At 42.5% G+C, this 20,956-nt stretch overlaps 1 protein-coding gene across 1 annotated transcript in view; it reads left to right on the top strand.

Moving 5' to 3' along the window:
- Positions 1–20,956, top strand: part of PSMB7 (proteasome 20S subunit beta 7) — a 26,249-nt gene extending 5,293 nt beyond the window's left edge. Inside the window, exons 6-8 of the mRNA XM_075439220.1 lie at positions 4,769–4,827; positions 18,991–19,142; positions 20,771–20,956. Of these exons, the coding sequence (XP_075295335.1) occupies positions 4,769–4,827; positions 18,991–19,142; positions 20,771–20,882 (323 nt within the window). The 3' untranslated portion in view covers positions 20,883–20,956. The remainder of the gene's footprint in view (positions 1–4,768; positions 4,828–18,990; positions 19,143–20,770) is intronic.

Genomic DNA, 20,956 nt, shown 5'->3' with positions numbered 1-20,956 from the left:
CAGTGCTAAATAGGAAAGGTTGTTGAGGTATTGGGGTTTTGTTTGTTTTAATGTGCTGGAGCGTGTTTGTGGGTGGATAGAGTGGTGTCCTTCCTTGCAAGGGAGATTTAAGAGATACTCAGTGCTTACTCAGGAGTGAAAACATCAAATTAAACTGTTTATGCTGACAAAGGACAAAATTGGATTTCAGCAAACGGTGCAAGATTGTCTGATTGCTTGGCTTGTCTAGGAAAGCTTCTGGCCAAGACTTATAATGAAATGCATGCATAAAATTAAAGCGCTTGAAGTCTGTAGTTCAGCTTTCGGAAACAGTAAGTATGTTCCAGTTGTCTCTGGTGGCTAAAGCTAGTCCCCTGGTACCAGTGTTGCTCCATATTCATAAATCAGCTCTTCACGCATTGGCAGTGTCGTCCTGCAGAGCAAGCAGTACCGCTGCTGAGGCTCAGCCCCTCAGCCAGGAACCAGGGTGAAAAATGATCCCAATCGATGGGGCTGTGGAGATCACTGAATTTTTACCTAGAGCAAACAGCAAATTGAATAGCAATGAGAGCGTGTGAATAAATGCCCTGTCAGGGAGCCCTGACACTGATGGATTAGGAAGTGCTAAATGTTACTCTCTCAAGGCTCTGTACGTCCTCCAGTGTGGCAGGCTGAGGTAGCTAACAGGTCCTTGGGTGATGAAAATGGACTGTGCTTAGCAAGAAGAAGTTGTCTTCAGTGAGTGCTCTGCTAAAAAGATCCAGTTCATCTGTTTGAGAAAAGCTATGCAGTTGCGGAACACAGTGGAAATTGTTGGCTGGATTTTTGCGATGTATCAATAATTATCTGTCACTGTAAATCAATCCTGAAGTGGTACAACTGTGCAAGTGAAGATCAGATGGGATTTTTAAAGTGATTACAGTTGAGTCCAGAAAATTTTTTGGTAACTTAGTCGTGAAAACTTATGAAATGGCCAATGTTTCTTAAGAAAAATAAATGAAAACTGTTACGGTCTCATGACTTCCCTGATTCGTGCAGATTACCAGACTGAAAAGCATTGGTCTCAGAACAGAGCTTTGCATCGCAGTTTCTATAGTTCTTTAGAATTTGTTTGCCCGTCAATATTTTTATATATTTAGATGTTGGATTAATACTTCCCTAATATTTTTTCTGAAGTGTAGCTTGCTGAAAAAGTATGTAAAATCAATTCTGAAGAATTGATACGGGTTTTTGTTTTTTGATGATTGTGTTTCCAAGGCTGTTGAAGTGTGACCTTTCATAGCAGATAAAAATCTCGCAGAAAGGTGTTTTTCTGAATGTTCTATAATACAAACACATGACAACTTTACCAAATATACTTTGTTTTAATTATCCATACTGCTCATACACAGAACAGTTGTAAGCTTCCAACATTAAAAAAAATCCAACAAGGAAAATTTCCTGTTTGTGCATTGAGTGTGTGTTGTTAAGATTTCAAACTAAAATCATCCAAGATAAATATCTGGTTTGGTATTACTTTGAATCTGAGCTCAGTTAAAGACACTATTTAGTGATGCATAATCTCACAGCTTTCCTGAGCGTTTTAGTAGATTTGGGGTTGACCTGCTGCCTCCTGGCAGTGTGGAAGCTGGTAGTGACTTAGATCAGTTATTGGGTGCATGAGGTGGGGATATCTGTCCCTAATTAATGGATGGTGTTTTGCAATATGTGGATTTTATCTTTCTCCAGACATTGTTTGGGAATTGTTAAGCTTGTGTCTGCATAAAGGCAAAGCATGCTTGTTAAAAATGAATTAGTGGTGGGCACTGAATACACGGACGAGAGAACAGCTGTTTCCCCACAAACAACCAACTTCTCCATAGACTCTTAATATCTGTTTTCTGTGCTTTTATAGGTGCTACAATAAGAAAACCATACTTCCAGTGTTTACTTAAGTTCAGAGACTTTATTGCCAGCTCTCCTGTTACAATGCATAGCTTTCACAAGTCATAGGAACTGCTTGGAACACTGGGGGGTTGTTTGGATGGTATGTGGAATTTGACAAGTAGGGGGAAGGCAGTGTAACGGGACAGTGAAGTTCGCAACCGTCCGCCGCCGGTTTCCTGCGCTTCTGCGTGGGCAGCCGAGTGACGGGGTTGTGGTCCAGCGGCAGCGCGGACGGGGGATCGAGGGGGTTTTCTTAGTTTGTGCTGCAGGTGAATACATGCACATCATTAGTATTTTTCCAAACAGTTCACATTGCTGTTGTCAAACAGCAAGTGATTTGTTTTGGTGGAGAAACTCAGAAGTATACATCTATTTGTGTTTCTAAAAACATGGTGTTTACATCTGGTGCTAGTAAGAGTAAAGCATTTCATTGTGCTATTTAAGATTACAAAAATCTGTTCTTTCAGGGAATGCTTAGCTGTGCTGTGAGACTTTTGGTAAGGCTTTTTTTTTTATGTGCAAGCTTACAAAGCTTGTGTTTGGGATTTATAAACAGTAGAGAAAAGAATAAACAAGCTTATTCAGCTTTTCCAGCTTTACTTCCTGTTCTGTTAGAACCTCCTTGGGATCTTGGTTTTCAGACGTATATGTCTGCCTGTAGGTTTAATTAAATTAAGACTTTCAACAACTCTTTGAAAACCTACATTATAGGACTGTGCATTCATTGAAAGTTGATATTAGAATTTGGCATTTATTTGCATCTTGGTAACATAGTGAGATAAATAATTAAAAGTATAATTCTTTACATATAAAGGATTTCCTGTAATGTAACATAAGGGGTAGGTGTGTGTCCCCCTTCTGCCTTTTTCCTTTTTCAAGTCTACTGAGTTTTTGCCCATAGGTTCTTTTGGGAGCTTCTTTTAAAAAGGAGCTTGAGGAATGAATCCAGTATGAGCCATGTATGAGATTGTTGCAATATTTGTGTTATTGATAATTTTTGTCAGTAGAACTTTTAAGAAATTAAGACCACTTTTTCTTAGCTCAGCAGATGATGTAATTTGTCAGATACTATATTTTAAACTTTCATTCTTGCACTTTTTTTAACTTTATACTCTTAATTTTTTCAAAGAACCCTTACCCAAGGGTAGGATTGTTTTCTAGTTTTGAGGCTTCCCATTCTGCTTGTGGTAGGCCTTCATTTGAGCGTTGTAAGAATGTGCTCTTCGTTTGAGACCATATCTCAGATTCCCTTTCCCCTGCATTAGAAATGTTCCTGTGACATTCCACAGGAGGAATTATTTCATGGTTCAAGTCCTGTATTTGTTTTGGTACACACCTTATTTTGACCTTGTTTGAAGGATCAGCAAGATTCCTTTTATTTGTGATTTGTTCCGTGATATCAGCTGTTTGTATCAGCAGTTCATTTCTGCTACTAGTTGCTTAAAAATCTTCTTTATTCCCAGTTTCAGCATTTTAAAAATGGAGTCATGTATTGCTCCAAGGTGTAAATGAATAGTCATTGCTTATATTACAAGTACACACTTAGAGTGTCCTACTGCTTTTAGATGTGATGTATTTGCTACTGTAAAGGTAATGATCCTCAACCACAGCAATATTCTGTAACAGGAATATCTGTCATATTCATTGGGATTACCATGTTCATTGATTTGTGTCTGTAAATCTGCTGTTTCCACCCTTTAAATTTGATCTATAATTGGACCTCCTTAAATGGTTCAGATAAGGTAGTCTGTATTTTCTCAACAGTGTCACTGTCAGCTTCTCCTTTTTCATTATACATTCAGCAGACTTGATAAAATCAGCAGGACACCTCATTTGAAACTGTTTAATCGCTGCCTTTTTCTTTCACTAAACCATTGAGGTGGTCAAGCGGTATACACAAATCATTTTAAATAGAAAATATGGCTTTCTCTGTGACCCAGCTAAACAGATAGCAGTATGCAAAACAAGTTAAAAAGTAATAAATGCCAAAAAATCTTCTAATTGGAGTAAAAAATTGCAGGTAACTTTATTCACTCCCCAAAAGTAGAGCTCTCTGAAATATGGCTAGGGCCACCGACAGACAAGATACCCTCCTGAAGACTTGCTCTTTCTGAACAAAGCAAGCTTACAGTTTCAAGTAGTACCTTCCTGCTTTTCTTATTAATTACAGAAAGCACGTTTATAACACCTGCAGTTACAGTGCTTTGGGTAGAGGTGGCTTCTGTTCCATTACTACGCATGTGCTGCGTCCTTTAAGAGAAGTAACCTTAAACTCGTGTTTTCATATATGTCGTTTTATCTATTCAGCTGTTATTGTTCAATGTACAAATAATGGCACAAAGTAAATGCATAATAAACTGTTCTAAAGTCGATCTGGGATATAACCCAGTGGCAGCAGCCAGCTACCCTATTACCATTGCTAGTTTACTCATCCCCATGTGTGAAGGTGACTGTGCCAGGGCAGCTCATTAAAGCAATCTATTCATTCTGAATGTCTTAGAATTAAGTGACATACCCTCTAACGTGGCCAGGCACAAAAGTGGGACAGGAGAAATGGAGGAGCAGGAATTACAAACTGTGGCATTCCGTTAACTCTCTTTCGAACCTCATTTTCGTATCTTAGTGTTCAAAATAGTCAAAAAAGCTGTCGGAATGGGGGCCATGACAAGTCTGTGTACACTAGCTGTAAATTTGGGATTAAATTAGGTGCTGGATTTAAACTGAGTAGATACTTTAGAATGTATAGTAAGCGAAGGCAGACTTCAGTCTGGTTTGTGCTACTGTTATTTGTTACCTTGTCCTTCAAAAAAATACTTTGTCCAGATACACTGGTGAAATAAGTGTCCTGATTTTTTCACCATAGGTTCTGGATCATTAGCAGCAATGGCAGTATTCGAAGATAAATACAAACCAGACATGGAGGTAAGAAGGGTTTGGTTGTTTTTTTTTTTCCCAAAGCTCGCTGTTTCTTCCCTCAGTTCCCATGATCATAAGAATTTAAGAGGTTTGAAGTTTTAAAAAAGTTAAATCTGCTCTAGTTTCCCTGCACTTAAATGTACTAAGGTCAGCTTCCTGCAAAACTGTAAAAGTTGATGGGTAAACTAGATTTAAAGAAATACAGCTACTTGCAAATTTATGTATGGAGAAACTTGGATGATTTAAATATAGGTGAAAGCTTTAAAAACATACAACTTGCTGATTATAGTTGACTTCAGGAATTTAAAAGCCCTTGCATAGTCGATATTGCTGTTTTTCCCTCGGTCAGTCCTTCTCTCTTTCTCAATCTGGAAAAGAGAAGGCATGACTGTAAAAGCAACAGAAAAGTGTTCAAGTGGTGTATGAAACCAGTCAGATTTCCGGTGGATTGGGTATGTTCAGAACTAGTAACTGCACTTCTGTTTTTAATACCTACTTAAAAGCTGATTATCAGAAGATGTATAAGGTCATGGGTTGTTTGTGTTTTGCTGATCATCTTGACAAAAATAGAAAAATGTTTGGTTGTGCATTGTAGAGAATCATTTGGGAGAGCTAAAAGCTGGAGTGTTGTGATTAAGATCAGAACCAGTTATTTGGTTATTTTGTATGAATGTATGCAGTATATTATTTTTGTATTATCTACCGTATTTCCGTACACTTAGTTACACCATGTTCAATGCCTGCTAAACTAAACAGTGGAAAAATCCAGTTACCTGCAGACTATTGATGAAAATAAACCCCAAACAGTTCAAGTGCTTTCTGTGACCAGATTTTGTAAAATGCCTCAGCAGTGTCAAGCCCTTGTTTGAACTACATTAATCTCTTCAGGCTTCCTGTGATTTCTCCCTCTCAATTCCAACTGATTAATAATTTCACAATAAAGAAAAAACAGAGAATTGAACATGAAATTTGGAATCGTACCCATTACAGTTGCAATGATTTCAGCCTAAAATGCAGATGTGACAAATCTGACAGCTGTTGGCTATCACTGAGTAATGTGGACAAGGAAGAAGTTCCTTCAGGAAAGGTCTGCAGATGTTCCTTGTCTTTGCACTGCCGCTGCTGGGGGTCACTTCCTCCCCTGCAAATGCTGGCGTGACTGCGGTGTATTTTCAGGTGATGAGCTCATAAGTCTGCTGAGTTCCTCTCTAAAATCAATTAATTAAACTTAAAATTTGAAGTGATGTGTTATACCCTGTTACATCTCCTGAAGAAATGTGATATGTAATACCAGTTGATGGGGAAAAAAACCCAAACAAAAATAAAACCAAACAAACCCCAAAACCCTCTCCAGAAAAAACAGCCTCAAGCCAACAAACTTCCTTTGAGAAGTTTTCCACTAAGCTACTTAGGAGTTAGTAATAAGCAGTTTTCCAGTTATTCCTGGAACCAGCTCCTCTTCTGTCAGTACACATGAAATAGTTGTAGGTGTGCAAAATTCACAGGATTCCTGTGTTGCTGTGGTTTTTTGGGCGATATCTGAAGACACTGGACTCGGCCTCTAGTATATTTATAAATGCTATCAGAAATACTGGAATTTTTTTAATAGGCACTCAAGTTTCTTCTTTAAGTAGCATTACAGTAGATGACTGATGGAAAGAACCACCAGCTAGAGGCAGACTCTACATTTTTTCCTGTTCCCTCGTGCTGCTGTAAGAATGACAGTGTCTCCTTTTCGAGCTTCTTGTGTGACTCTGCTTGGTGTGTGTGCTGTTCACACTGAAACCGTGGACTACGAATCCCTGGAATCAACAGCTACAGCACAACAGTCTGCTTTCAAAGATACAAATGTCAGAGCTGTGCTATAAAACTGAAAATTTAATCTGATTCTCAGCTAGTTTTTAGGCTTGTATTTTAAGTCATTCTTTGTGTAAGAGAAAACCAAAAAAGGCACCAAAAATTGGTAAATCTCCAACTTTTCCTATTTAGAAAGGTCATCCTAATTAAATTGTCTTCATACACAACCATAAGTGGCAGCAGATATTCACTGTTATAACAAGTATGTAGAAATGCAGCCTACCAATTCGTTGAAATAGATATTTAGATCTTTGAGACTTGCACACACCTTAACCCTTCCTTTGTTTTTACTAGATACTCCGTTATCTAATAACGCTTTCGTAATTATATTAACTAAACCAGCAAAGTTTCAGGTGATAAAGCTCAACTGCCCTCTTAAACACTTCATATTCTGTTACAGCTGCCAGCTTGAAATATTTACCTTTTACGTCAGATGTGGTTTTTTCCTCCTAGTAAAATAATGAAATAATTGTTATTTCTATTGAAATTAAATTAAATATGAAGTACACTATGTATATTTTACATAAAATTTGCTATGAAATGGCAATGATGACAAATTTCCTGGAGATTAATTTAATACATTGGGTAGAGGATTAATATTTTTCTGTCAAGATGAATACTGCTGTCTTTTGCACTAATTGTCAGAATATCTTGCTAGGGCTACTGGAGGGTAGTGGTGTGCTTCAAGACCATCACATCACAGAAAAATGATTCAAAGGCAAACTGTCCTGCACCCTCTGGTATCGACTTGCAAATTAGCATCTGGAATGTAATTAAACAAGCCTAATGAAAGTAGCAGCTGAATACTACTGGAAAAGACAATCAGCTTTTTTGCCTCTGATATATATTCTGTACTATTGAAGCTGATCACCAAACGCATCATGTGAGCACAGTTAAAAAAAAATTAGCATTTATTTGAAGAATAGGAACTGTTTTTCATTCTGTTATGCTTTTGGCATGCACTGGTGTCCCATGAGAGCCGTGCCACAGCAGATAGTGCACAATATTTATAAATCCATGACAGGCAATAATAGCAACTTGAAAAATTCTTTTGCTAGAATTTCAAGTTGAGAGCTGCCAAAAGCTGAGAGGATCAAATCTGCAGTGGCAGCTGCTGTGCCCTACAGTTAGAATCGTAGACTTTGAAGATGCTCAACTTAAAAAAAAATAAAAAAATAAAAAAATAAAAAAAAGAAGACTGCAGGCTTAGCCAATTTTTGCAGGTTTCCAGAGCCCTGGCTCTCTGCCTTTTGAAGATGAGTTGCTGAAGCCTCTACCACTGCCTGAGGCATGCTAACACCAGCAGGATGTGTTTTTTTCCATAGACTTAGTGTGTCTTCAGATTTAAGTAGCACATGCTTTATCAGTGCCAACTGTGATGGCCCTTTCCCTGGTTGCAATGCCGGGAGATGATCTTTACCCAACATCCTTCAGAGAAACCGCTGAGATAGATGGTGACGTACACGAGTGCCACTTCTGCAGTCTGATTTATGGAGGCATGTTTCATTATGAAGCCAGTGCTGGCCTCTAGAGGAACCATTATAGATTGCTGAAGATGTGAACACTTTCAGCCCTGAAGGCCTTGTAGATGCTTCAAAAATGTAATGCCAAGCACCTAACTACTGTGGAACAATATTAATCTGTCATGTGGGCAGCTATAGATCCACTTTAAAAAACATAAGTGGAAGAACTAGCACATCTAATGGAGTGTTTTGAGCTTAGATCTTTCATTGCAGCCAATTTTTCTTTCAATAGAGTTTCAATAGAGTAGCCACATGGTTTTTAAACCTTACTGTCACATTTCGCAAATGCATTCATGCCTGCTGGTGTTAAACAATAATAAGGAAATACTGTGAGTCAGTGGATATGGAAACCATCACCATCTGGGGGGAAAAAAGTGTCTACAATATTAAATGCTGGAATTCTGGGTTTATCTGTACTGTAGTTGCTGAATTCCTAGGGAGGTTGTGAGGACATTATATATTTTATTCTGGTATTTTACTTCTGTTTGAAAAGTAGAAGATTTTTGTCTGTAAAAGAATTACTTGATGTACAGCAAGGCTATGTTGTAGCTTTCTGACAAGGGCTTCATATTTAAGCAAGGAAACAGACTGCTTGTAACTTCATTTCTTTTCTGTATTTCATCAAAACGGTCAAGTTTAATAAAAAGAGGATCCAAAAGGAAGAGAATCAGTAGAAGCCACAGAAAGCAGAACTATTGCAGGGAAAGGGAAGTAAATCTTTGTGTAATAAGTTCAGGGGCGTGGAATAGGCGGAAGAAAATGGAAGGAGGTAGTCTGGCAGATATTAACAACTATTGCTAAAGTAGATCACCCCAAAAATGTGAGATTATATTTACAGTCATTTATTAAACCACTTTTTTTAGTGTGGCAGGAAATTGAGTGTTCCTGGATGAAAACAAAAAGACTCTGGAGGGGTAGGAACAGATTAGAAATACGAGGGGGCTGTTCTGACTTTATTCTGACTTGGAGTGTGGACACTTGCCCGCCTGCAGCAGCTGTGCTGTCCACAGAACTGCACCTTGCTCTCCTACCAGGGATTTGCACTCCCTCACCTGTTGGCCAGGTCTGCTTCTGTAGTTATTCTCCAGGGATTACTTTTGCGAAGTTGTCTGGTTTTGACAAACATGGGTTAGGGAGCAACGTTCAGAGGAATTGGGCTGGCAGATCTGGGTAATCCTCTGTGAAAGGAGAGGTGTCGGGCAGGCAGGAGGCGTTGGAGGTAGCAACCTTTTTCAGTTTGTAGTTGCAGCCATCAGAGATAGGTGTGTTCCCAAGGAAATCACGGGAAGGAAGAGGGCTGGAAGTTGCAAAATGTGGAGACTTGAGCTCCTCTGCTCCACAGTTTTGTTTCTTTTGAGCAGCCCCGTATCCCCAGAGTGAAGAAGCTGAGGTATAAAGAATGCCTTCCTCCGGATGCTCGATGTGCACGGAAGGTTTTTGCTGTATCAAAGTGGAAAGTAGTCTCAATTCAGCTTTCACTGTGTACCTCTTATTTCAGTAAAAAATACATCAGGCATAGTGCAAAATGTTACAAAAATGTGATAGTTTCTTCCCTTTTCAAACAGCTGACATACAGATCATTCAAATGTTTCTGTGCTCATATTTCCTACGGTCCCTCAATATGGTGGTATTATTTTTGTTTATTAACTACTGACAATAATACTGAGCTATTTTTGGAAACTGTCAAAACTCTCTAATCTTCAACAATAGTTGTCTCATCAGTCTTATTTAGCCTGCATCTGTGTGATTCCAGGCTCAAGAGCGATGACAAGCCGCATATGAATTCTGTATTCATTAGTGATGGTGATCAAAATGCCGGTGTCCCCGCCATAGGGCTCAGGTGCGGGAGTCTGCAGGCTAATCCCGCCAGCTGACAGGCAGAGGTTTAATGACTCCGCAGGAAGGTGACCACTTGCTGGGAGGTTTGTCGGGTGAACTCAGACAGCAGACAATGGAGATCAAGCCGGACTATCGGAGTTAAGCTGGAGAGCCTGCCTGAGATACTTGAACCCCCGTTGGTGTCAAACACAGAGATTAAGTAAATGGAGGAGGGGGGAAACCTGATTCTGTGAACAAAAATAAGTACTTAGTATTTATGTGCTCTGTGTATCTGTTTATTTCATTACCCAGTGACAATAACTGAGACTTGGTGGCATATCTTCACTGCCTTTTCTGGCAGAGTTCATGGCAATACAGCTTTCGTGCTTTCCTTCCGTACCTGTATTATTGTCTCTTTCAGAGAGTTGAATTTCCATGAGTAAATATCAGGTGTGAGTGCAGACAGTCATCCAGAAAATAAAGGCTTATCGTGCTGTTTCTTGTGTTTAGATTAGCTAAAAATTATTCCATAGTAACGTGGCTTCTGCTTGACACATGGGACAATTAGTACTGTCCTCATCATCATCTTCACACAGAATTGTGCCTTGGATGGATTTCCTTTGCGGAGCTAGCGTTAAACAGGAAATATGAAGCTGATTTAAAAAGGGCTAGCTGGATGTGCTGTGGAATGGCTAGGATTAGTGGAGAAGTGTTTTGAGGTGTGCTTTTTGAATATATCGAAGCACAATTGCTGTGCAGAAATCAGGTGGGAAGCTGCCAACAGTATTGGTCTGCGCTACCAGTGATACCCAGTAGCACCTTCTTCTAGTTTTCTGCTTACGGAGTATAAATTTTACCTTAGTTTAAATTGGGCCTCGCTGCATGACAGAGAGCAACAATTTCTTCACCTTTACGAAAGTAACACTTAAACTTTGTACATAATAATGTAGACAAGCTAGGCGGAAGCAGGGCTCCACGTTAAGAGATCATTTCACTGCACAGGGTAGATGTAGGACAGGTAATTATTTTTGATGCATTTCTCAGGAGCAGGTGTTCCTGTTTAAATTGTTTCGGTTTGTAGATCTCCCGTAACTGCAGAACACAGGCAAAACACACTGGAAAATATTTCACATGGCACGAAGCCCGAGTGCGGCTCCTGCGGCGAGGGCTGCGGCGCAGAGCGCGATTCCTGTCGGAGCGGGGAAGGGCGCAGGGTGGGAGCCAGCCCGGGCTGCCGGCGGAGGCTCCCTCCCAGGCAACGAGCTTTATGGAGCGTTCTGGTGTGCTGGGAAGGCAAAATTACCAGGGAGCCCAAGACTTCTCCAAATAAAATGTTGACCTTTATTCCCCTCCATCCTTTTTGCGGAGGTAAAGTCGATCATATGAACAGAGATTTGCTTTATCTGAAAGCAGACGTGTTGCTGCTGGATATTAATGTTTGGATGTGCAGCAATAGCACATAGTAATTTTGTCACCTTTTGCGTGGTTTACTCTTCTGGCTGCTTCCCGGTGGCTGCGGTTCAGTGTGTCACTGCAGGGTGACGCCGCTGGACAGTGAGCTGAGGGTATCGCATGGTCAGAGTGGAACTGGCAGCGTTTACAGCTCTGTTACTGTGGAGTGAGTTCATTTTATTTTCAGAATCGGTTCCCTAAAAAACCATGAACTGCACCCAGACATAAGAAGCGATGGACTGAATGAATTTTCATATTCATTCTTAGTTCAAAGTATGGAAATAGTATTAAAAGAAATCCTATAGTTGTGAGAGGAGCTTGTAATTTAATTCTGTTCTATTGGAAATATGGATTGTACTAATCTTCATGTAAGGAATGACATATAGGAACTAATGTTATTGAATAGTAGTTTCCAAGCATATAAGTTTCTTGCCTTGGCAGGTAATTTGGCATAAATTGTTAACGTAAATCCAGGTTAGTGGGGAAGACATTATTTTACTAAAAAAGATAAACTGCTGATTAATTCAGTATAGAACTCAATTACAAATTGAAAGTGTCTCTGCGGGACGCCAGTACCCTAAAGACAGCAGATGTTGAATTGATACTCCAGCATATTTCACACTGGTATGAAATATTAACATGGTTTATTATACTTGTGTGGTGCACGATATCGGAAAGGGGGAGGTGCTGATGAGCCTGGGCTTGCAGGCGTCTACCATCGGAACATGAAAAAACTGTAATCACTGAGAATAAAAATGAGGGACTAAAGTGCATTTTATTTGAAAAGTTCATAGTAGAAAACGAAAAATAAACATTTGCTAACATACTATTCACAACAAAACTGACACCAAATGCAGCACAGAATTACCTGATGTGCGATTCTGTGGTCTGTTAACGAAGGAACGTAGGTGCGTGTGTGTAAAACTCCGATTGCTGCGTTCTGGCAAGACTGCCGGGCCAGTGCTGCGCTCTGATTTCTTTCTGCATTATTTCCTGCCCATGCTGTATTTTCATTGAAGATTGCTACTAATTTCTCTGCATTTTCTTGCGTAACGTAGACAGCACATTAACTCTGATGTGTTCATAATCCAGGGATTTACGGAAGCTGGGATTTTGTCTTCTGCTGTGCTGCCTTGGCGATGGTGGCACAGACGGGCTCTGTAGTCTGCGCTTGGGAAAGTGCCGAGGGATGAACAGACAACTAGCACAGCGGCACAAGAAAATAGAGGAATGTCTGCAACTGAAACTGGTTGCTGCTGCTTTTTTTCTTTGTTTAACTAAAAGTCCAGTTAGAATTTAGACAATTGCATTTAAAGTTACCATTCCAAACAGAAGGTGTGTTCCGTAGTGTTTGAACAGGATGTATTCTGGAGAGAAGTTCTAATCGTATTTAATAGTCTGTGAGTCCTTGACACTGTTTGTGCAAAAACTGAGTCATCCACTTGCCTTCCTGCAAGTGAATGAAAGTAATGTTTCAGAATCTGGAGCGTTTCAGTTCTTGTTGAAGAAGGCTGTGGAAGAACTGGAAAACAATTTGATACGTTGCCTTGATTTAAAATAACTTCGCTGTTTAATGCACAAAGTAGAAGAGTTGTTATTTTGCTTCCCCCCCCACGCTTTTGCTTTAGAAACTACCAAATTTCTGCTTATCTTACTTTTTAACAGCTGTTCTGTAAAACTAAACAAACTTGTCTATGATATTTGAAGGCATATTTTTCTTTAGATTAAAGCTTTCTCTTTAGAGCATGAACAATTCCAAACTAGCGTATGGTTGAAATTGCGCAGAATGGAGGCGATGCCATCTTTATGCCTATTGCAGGGCATAGTTTTAGTCCCAGATCTCTAAAGAGAGATCTTATTTTTGCCATCGTGTGCTGGAAATACCCTGATAATTTCTCCCCACTCTGCTTTAGGCACAAACCAGTGGTTTTTCCAGGACCCATCGCTGTGTCTCACTGCTCCGCGTCTCCCAGACGCTGCTGATCTTACTGATTCTGCTTTTCATAACCCCTTTGCCTTTGAGTGATCGTTGCTTTAATTCTTTCTACTTGCAACTTCGATTTTGTAGAAGTTTCTTTGTGCTGTGGTCATTTGGCATGTCAGTTTAATCCTGTTTTCTGTGATCCTTCCTATTCATCACATATATCTATTTTAGTAGCCTGTTTTCCATTGTTTGGACTGTTAGATCTCAGCATTCTGTTTGTAACTTCTTCGGTGACTTGTTAGAGCACAAACAAAAGATGGTGAAGGAGGAAGGGCAGGGGGGGAGATAGAAAGACTGGCTACTTTGAAATTTCATTCACCTGATCAAAGATGAAGGAAAAGCAAAATATTTTGCTTGTAGCATAGGTCTATTTAAAAAAACCAAACAAACTGTGAAAGGAGGTGTGTCATTCATCTGCTTCTGAGGGACTACTTGAAATGCATGCTTTTTTTTTGCGAAGACTGGTTAAACCTGAGTGGTTTAGATTAGATGTGCCAGCCCCGTTCCAGCTTCAAAAGGTAGCCAAAACAAATTCATTCTCACTAATGCAGTCTTTCAGTCTCTCCTTACAAGAGAAACGCCAAGTACTTTGCTTCTCAGTTTTGTTATCTCTTTGGATTTTGCCAGCAGATTTTCGCACTGCTTCCAGTTCCATATTGATCTCTACCACCGCTTCTCCCGACAGGCAGCCTGAGACAGCCTCTCGCATGTTGTAGTCTGCCGATCACTCTGCCAAAGTCTAATTACGCTGCTGTAGGTGCTTATGTCCTTCAAGAGGTATCACTTTCCGAGCCCCAAATTCCCAGCACTCCTTTATAGATTTATTTTTTATTATCATTCCTTGCTGAAGCTTCTGATTTTTTTTTTCCTCCCTTTGTCTTCCCACGCAAGTCTTGTGGATTCTCACTTTAAGTAGCATCGACTTTTTACACTATGTAATTTGAACAAATGTCATTCTGTTGTAAAAAACAGTTGTGATCAATATTTGAGATTTTCTTTTTACAAAAATTGTTACTATCATATTCATCCTGTATTAATACCCATTGTGTACTATATTTCAAATTATTGATAAGACTTAATATTGGAGAACTGCACTACGTATCGTATATCTAACAGGATACCGGTAAGCTGCAGAAGGTATTCATTTCGCTTTAGTAAGAGTTAAAAAAAAAAATCCTTTCTACAAGAGTTTTTAAATCTGGAGGAGGCACCTCATGTTTAACTTGTGAAATTACAAAATGTTGAGGAAATAATCTTCACAAAGCCATTCCAGCTGCTCCCTGTACTGCTGGAAGCACGATAAACTTGTTTCAAAGCTATTAGTAAAGATAGGATTAATGTGATGTAGGAATACCCACATCTTCTGATGGAAAGTCTCTTTTCTGTTTCACTTCAGTGGCATCTGAAATCTGGAAATTGCTTAAGTGAGAAGAGAAACTTGAGTCAAGTCATATACAAGAATAATGTGTAAAAGTTCCTTATTGGTGCTGTTTGGGACTTGCACCGTAGCAGCTGTAGAGAGGTAATCTATCAGTTCCTGAGTGTCTACAAAATGCAACTCTCCAGATAACAGGTTTAAAGTAAAGATTTAATACAGGCTCTATCTACTCTGATGTTGCAGTGACAGTTTAAAACTCATTCTCTAAATCTCAGCAGACTTTATAGCTAGCAGTGGGCCCATATAAAGCTTAATGGCATTACAACACATAAATCATCTTTTAAAGATGCTACCAGTAGCTCCAATATTAAATGCAGGCAATTGTCTGTGTTATAAATAATTTATCAAACACCATTTCAGATTAGCCTTCCATGCTGAGTTATTTATTTTAGCCTTTACTGTACTATTCCTAAGACACATTTTGAAAGATCCATTACTGGTCACTTTAATGAACTTGGGGTCTGTTTTTCCCCCCTCAAGCACCGCGGTACATCTGTGGTGACCATTACACGGCTGATCTGGACCTCTTTGCGCCTTTTACAAGTGCTGCCCATTCGTCATGTAGTGGTAAATGGAGTTGCACATTGGAGTCCGGGGACACATTGTGTGATGTGGTGATGGAGACAAGCAGAGAGCTCCATAAAGCGCTGCTTGTCACAGCCGACTCGTGTCGCAGTACATCACTCTCGCTGTAATCTCATTTAAGCAGCAGTGGGGACCCCAGAGAATGATATTCCCAGTTAGCTTGGTCTTTGCAACCGTAAAGTAGGAAGTGCTCCTCTTATATACTCTGAACTTTTAGGGTTTTTTAAGATTAATTATTACAGTGGCTCATTCATGCCCCTGCACTTCAGACCGTGTCAGCACTTTCCATGCTAACCCCGTGCTTTCTGCGTGTGAGGCAGCAGTCTTTGCTGGAACTTTGTGGGCAGGATCTCCAGCAAGGAATGTTGGGTGGGTTTTTTTTTTTCTTTGTCTATTCTGGTCATCCTTCTGAATTATGGAAAGGGGAGGAGGAGTAAACACAGCACTGAAGCAGCATTTTCTGTAATTAAAATGATTCCAGGTTCACGAACTAGGCTGCACTATATCAGGTGAATGAGCTGAGATTACATTTTAGACTTTCTCAGCATAGTGGATGCCTTAGTGCAGTTACAGCTGAGCTCTGCTGACTATTTTTAGAACGATTTTGATAACAGTAGGTTGGTAGTGTACTTTTTAAAAGTAAAAAAAAAAAAAATTAAAACTTCAGTTAAAGGTGTGAGATGACTCTGCGAGCTTTACATTGTTGTCTAAAAATTCTAAATTAAAATCAAAAGGGAGAGTGGAGCAAACTCCCACCAACCTGCTTTAGTTTTCCTGAGCTGTGGTGTTTTCTGACACGGCTCACCTGCTAGCTTGGCATTACTCTGGTTTTGCTACTATTCAATTTTTGAAACATACCTACACAGACTGTATTTCAGTACGTTTGCTGTCACCGTAGTGCTAAAACACCCTTAGCACGCAGCAAATCAGTGGCAGTAGTCTTCTGTCAGGCGAATGAGGAAATGCTTATTGGAGTTTTACTACCAAAAACACTGAAGGAATTATTTTTACAGCGTGGCTGTTTTGTTCTAGTCAGCATGGTAGAAAGTGTAATTCAATGTTGTTTTTATTTATTTTTTTAAAGAGTAACGCTAGTAAGACTGTAAAAATAAGAATTCATGCTATTTATCTATAGTTTACTGAAAAAAGATGCCCCCCTCCTGGTCAATACCTTCATTGAGCTGCTCGAGCAGGAACAGTTATTAGCGAGTTCTGTTACAGAGGGTCACCGCAGAATGCAGAGTATGTGCGGGGGGCAGACTGGTGGTAGCTGAGCTAATTTTGGGCTCCTCTTGTGCTGCACTTGGGCCCCGGGGCCGGTGCAGCTGCTGCCGGAGCCGGGCGTTCGGGGCGCGGGCTCTGGCGCGCAGCGTGGGGCTGCGGCAGGGTCCTGCAGAGGCACCGAGGCCTCGGAAGCGAAGCCGGTGTTGAAAAGCTGCGTTTATAGAATCAGCACCGAGCATTTGCTCTTTCCTTCACGGTGTCTAAAGGCAGAAGACTATCCAAACGTCTGAAATGCCAGCAAGGCAGCCAGGAGTGGTGATGGTAAAGTGGGCGCTCAGTTCTGTCGTGCTGGGCGAGCTGAGCAGCAACTGCTACAGATGACCTGAGGGTAAAACTGAGCCCAAATCTGGGTGTTCACGGATGCCTTTCAGTCGTAGTCTCTCTTTGCTGGAACAGGCATGCTCTAGTCGTAGTTTTCAAGTAAGTTCATTCGTTGGACACCTTCGAGAAAAATGAGGGGTCTTATGTGCTCTGGTGTGCAGTTGAGAGGCTACAGAAAGGATGAAAGGGGCGCGGGGGTATGGACAGGACTGGCTTTCCCTGCATTGCGCCGCTCCCGCCAGGGACCGGTGCCCCGGCACGGACTCCCCAGGGGCAGCAGCGGAGCTGAGCGCGCAGGAGACGTCCTCGCTGGTGTTGTCTCTGCGAGTAAGGATGGCGCAGGGGGCGCGGGGCAGGACTGCGGGGCAGGACTGCGGGGCTGTGTCCCGCGCACGGCACCGGGAGGCACCGGGAACAGAGGCCCCTGGCTCTTACGGGAGGTGAAATGATCTCTCCAGAAAGTGGTTTGGCAACCCTTCTCCATGCTCACCGTCGTCGGTTTTGGTGCCAAACGAAGGCTTTACGGGCCGTGTCCGACTGTTTCCGACAGCCCAGGTCAGGGCTGTGATGTCCCGGGAGCTGCGCGGAAGCCAGAGCGGCCCTGCCTGGGCTCTGTAGAGGGAGCCCGCGCCGCTGCGATGGCGGCAGCCGTTACGGGCAGCGATCGGGCGCATCAAACTTGTGTTTCTGACGCCCTCGCATCAACACTCAATGAATAACATTCATGCACGTTTGGGAGGGGGTGAAGATGGCTACAGATCTGCTGTAATATTTCAAGGGAGAGTGTGATGAATTTGGAACGTTCCCGTGCAGAAGGCTCAGTGAATGTTACTCGGCTTGTGCAGCGCAGACGCCGTTGCGCTCTGCTTCAGGCCATTCGGCTTCTGAAGAGGGAATTTCTGCCGGTGCCACGCTGCGTGCGTATCTGGGCGGCTGTGTGGTTGCCCTTTGTAAGGAGAGCAGAGAGACCAAACCTGTGAAGGAAGCACCAGAGCTTCTGCAGGATCTGTGCGTGGTTTCAGAAGCAATAAAAATAGTGAGTGCTGTTTCCTGTTCTAGTTTTCTCTTCTACTTTTACTGCAAATAGGATTCTACTAGTTGTACCACATAATTCAGAAATCCACACGCTTTTGAAACACATAAATACAGTATGCATTAAGTGAATTATATTAAATACATATTTTGGAATTTCTGAAATGCACAGTAGAAAAGAGACTGTAGCAAATTGTCCATTTTTTCATTTAAAGGGTAAGAACTGAACTACAAATTGCAGTCTTTTACCAGAGGTACCTAGTTTGACCAGTAATTTCAGCAGGTTTCTTTAAATATTCTGCTCTTGTCTTCAGGACTGGACATGTTAGTTAAGAACAGCGCTAGGCTGCTTTGCAGCACAGGTGCTGTTAAGATGAGCCAAATAAATTTTGCAAACCAAGCTATGTTACAAAATCAGAGAAGTAATTTTGATGCTACAGAGGATGATTAAATAGTCTCTACCTAGGAAAGTCTTGTAACTAACCTAGTGTGAATATTTAATTTGTGTGCAGCTGCCTCACAGAGAGCACTACAGGGAACCTGCAATGGACGCGTGCACAAAAGCCGGGAAGATAAAAGTGATAAAATTTATTTCCTCCGTTCGTTCAGACAGCAATCTGGATCTTGTTTCCTTGATTGTCGCTCCTCGGCCTGCCCGGTCCTGGGGGTGGTGGATCCCGAGCAGGATGGACGGCTCCCCGTGATCGTCCCGCTGCTCGGCAGCGCGTTGTTAATGCGCGGCACCGCCGCGGCGGTTAGAAAGGCGCTGGTGTCTCGGTGACTGTGCCGAGCGCTCACAGCTTCACTGTCACATGGACAAACATTTCTGTGAAATGCCAACACTTGTGCAATGACAGCTTTTCTAACTTTCCCAGGAAGAGGAAGCCAAACAGCTTGTGAGAGATGCCATTGCAGCTGGCATATACAATGATCTGGGCTCCGGCAGTAACATAGATATCTGCGTTATAAGCAAGAACAAGCTGGATTTTCTCCGTCCTTACGACGTGGCCAACAGGAAGGGGGACAGGTTAGTAGTCCTGAAGCTGTACGTTACCCGTGCTCTTCCCAGCAATTCCTATTTTCCGTAATACTAAATGTTGTCAGAGTAATGACTGGGTCTGTGTACTGAGCACCAGCTAAACGACGAAACCGAATCAGTGGCTGTACCTGCAGGGGAGGCGGCTAGCGGGGCGTGCAGGTGGGTGAAGGAAACGAACCTCATGGGCTTACCTGCCCCACGTCACCCTGCCAAGGGGCTGCGCCCGTTGCAGGCGTTTGAGAAAGTACTGACGTTTCGCCTGTGACTGCGCAGGTACTTGGGCTTCTTGTGCTGTCAGGTGGCAGCGTGCTCTTGTTCTGCTGCGTTCTGGCTGAAGTGGGTGTCAGCCAGGCTGGTGGCATCACTGCACCCGCTGCCGCGCGGGGATTTGATCCGGCAGCGTCGGGCAGCGGGGCCTGGCCTGGGCTCGCTGCGACCACCAGCCTGGGTGCCGTGCTATTGCATTTCCACCGTGTGGAAGCTTTTGCCCCCCAGCCCTTTCATTTGGTACGCCACGGCAGACAGACGGATTTCTGTCCAGCCCCCCCCCAGGCCGAGGGAAGGGCTGCACAGCTGTGCCCCTCCCGCCCATGCTTCCCTCCGGTGACACGGCTCTGCCGCTGCTCTCCTTAAGGCAGTAGTTCTGAATGCTTTGCATCCCGTGTCACAGCATTCAGCTCTGTCACAACATTACCCTGAGGTGTGGAGTGCGTGGTCCTGTACTCCTGGTAGCGCTCAGGACCCAGAGGGGATGGGATCCTCAAGTGAGCAGAACTGGAGGAGCTGGCAGACTTTCCCTCTAAACCCCCAGCCCGCTGCCTGGTGAACTCCGTCATTGCCTCATCAGCGCAGTCGCAGCCCCCAAGGCAGCTGAAGGATTTTGCAAGATGTGCTTTGGTGTTATGTGTAACAGGTTGTGCAACTCCTCACGCCGCTGCCAGAGTACGAGAGTTGAAAGGAACTGCTGTTCCCCTTCTGAGGCAGACGCTGTGGCCAAAGCCACGAAGAGCTGTGCTGCTCCAGTTAAAGGGCTTTTGGCCTCCCCGCTGCACAGCTCGGCGCGTGGCGCGTTGTTCTGCGCAGCAGCTGCTGCAGGGGCTCAGCCAGGAGAGTGTTTATTGCGCATCTTAAGTGAGAGTTTGGATTCCCCCCTGTAAATGGGTGCGAAGGGCGACGATGCCTTTGGGCAGATGCAGTTTTCAGAAGCACGACCTGATAGAGGCAGTCGTTGCGTTAAACATCAGCGAGTTTCAGCACAGAAACCCAAAGCCAATACATTGGCAAAATTATTACAGAGTTGCAAAAAATAAATAAATGGCTTGTTCTGCACGTCCTGCGCTGTAAGGAGCACCCTGGTTTCTGTAAGGCAGCCTTTCCAGTTACTCAGTCATTTTTTTTTTTTTTTTTTTTTTTTAATTAAGACAAGGTGTTTCCTAAAATTGCTAGTTTACCTGAAACGCTGTCAGCTTAGATTCTGGAGTAAGCATGGGTCCTTTACTTACTTTGGACTTCTATAGAAAACTTCTGGAGAAAGCCAATTAGTTCTGCTACTCGAAATGAGACTTTTCTTCTGTGGTGCCACCTTCCAGCTCAACTTCCACCGGTTTGTTTAACAGGTACGGCAGATACAAGTGTGAGAAAGGAACGACTGCTGTTCTCACCGAGAACGTAGCGCTCCTGGAGCTCGAGGTGGTGGATGAAACCGTGCAAACCATGGACACGTCCTGAGCCGCCGCGCGCAGCCCCGCTGTCCGGGGGCTGGAAGCCTTCCAGCGGGTGCAGAATAAAGGGTTCTGACCGTG

Source organism: Opisthocomus hoazin, chromosome 19 (genome assembly GCF_030867145.1).
Source record: "Opisthocomus hoazin isolate bOpiHoa1 chromosome 19, bOpiHoa1.hap1, whole genome shotgun sequence".
Taxonomy (NCBI): Eukaryota; Metazoa; Chordata; class Aves; order Opisthocomiformes; family Opisthocomidae; genus Opisthocomus; species Opisthocomus hoazin.
This window is presented reverse-complemented; position numbering and strand designations above follow the sequence as displayed.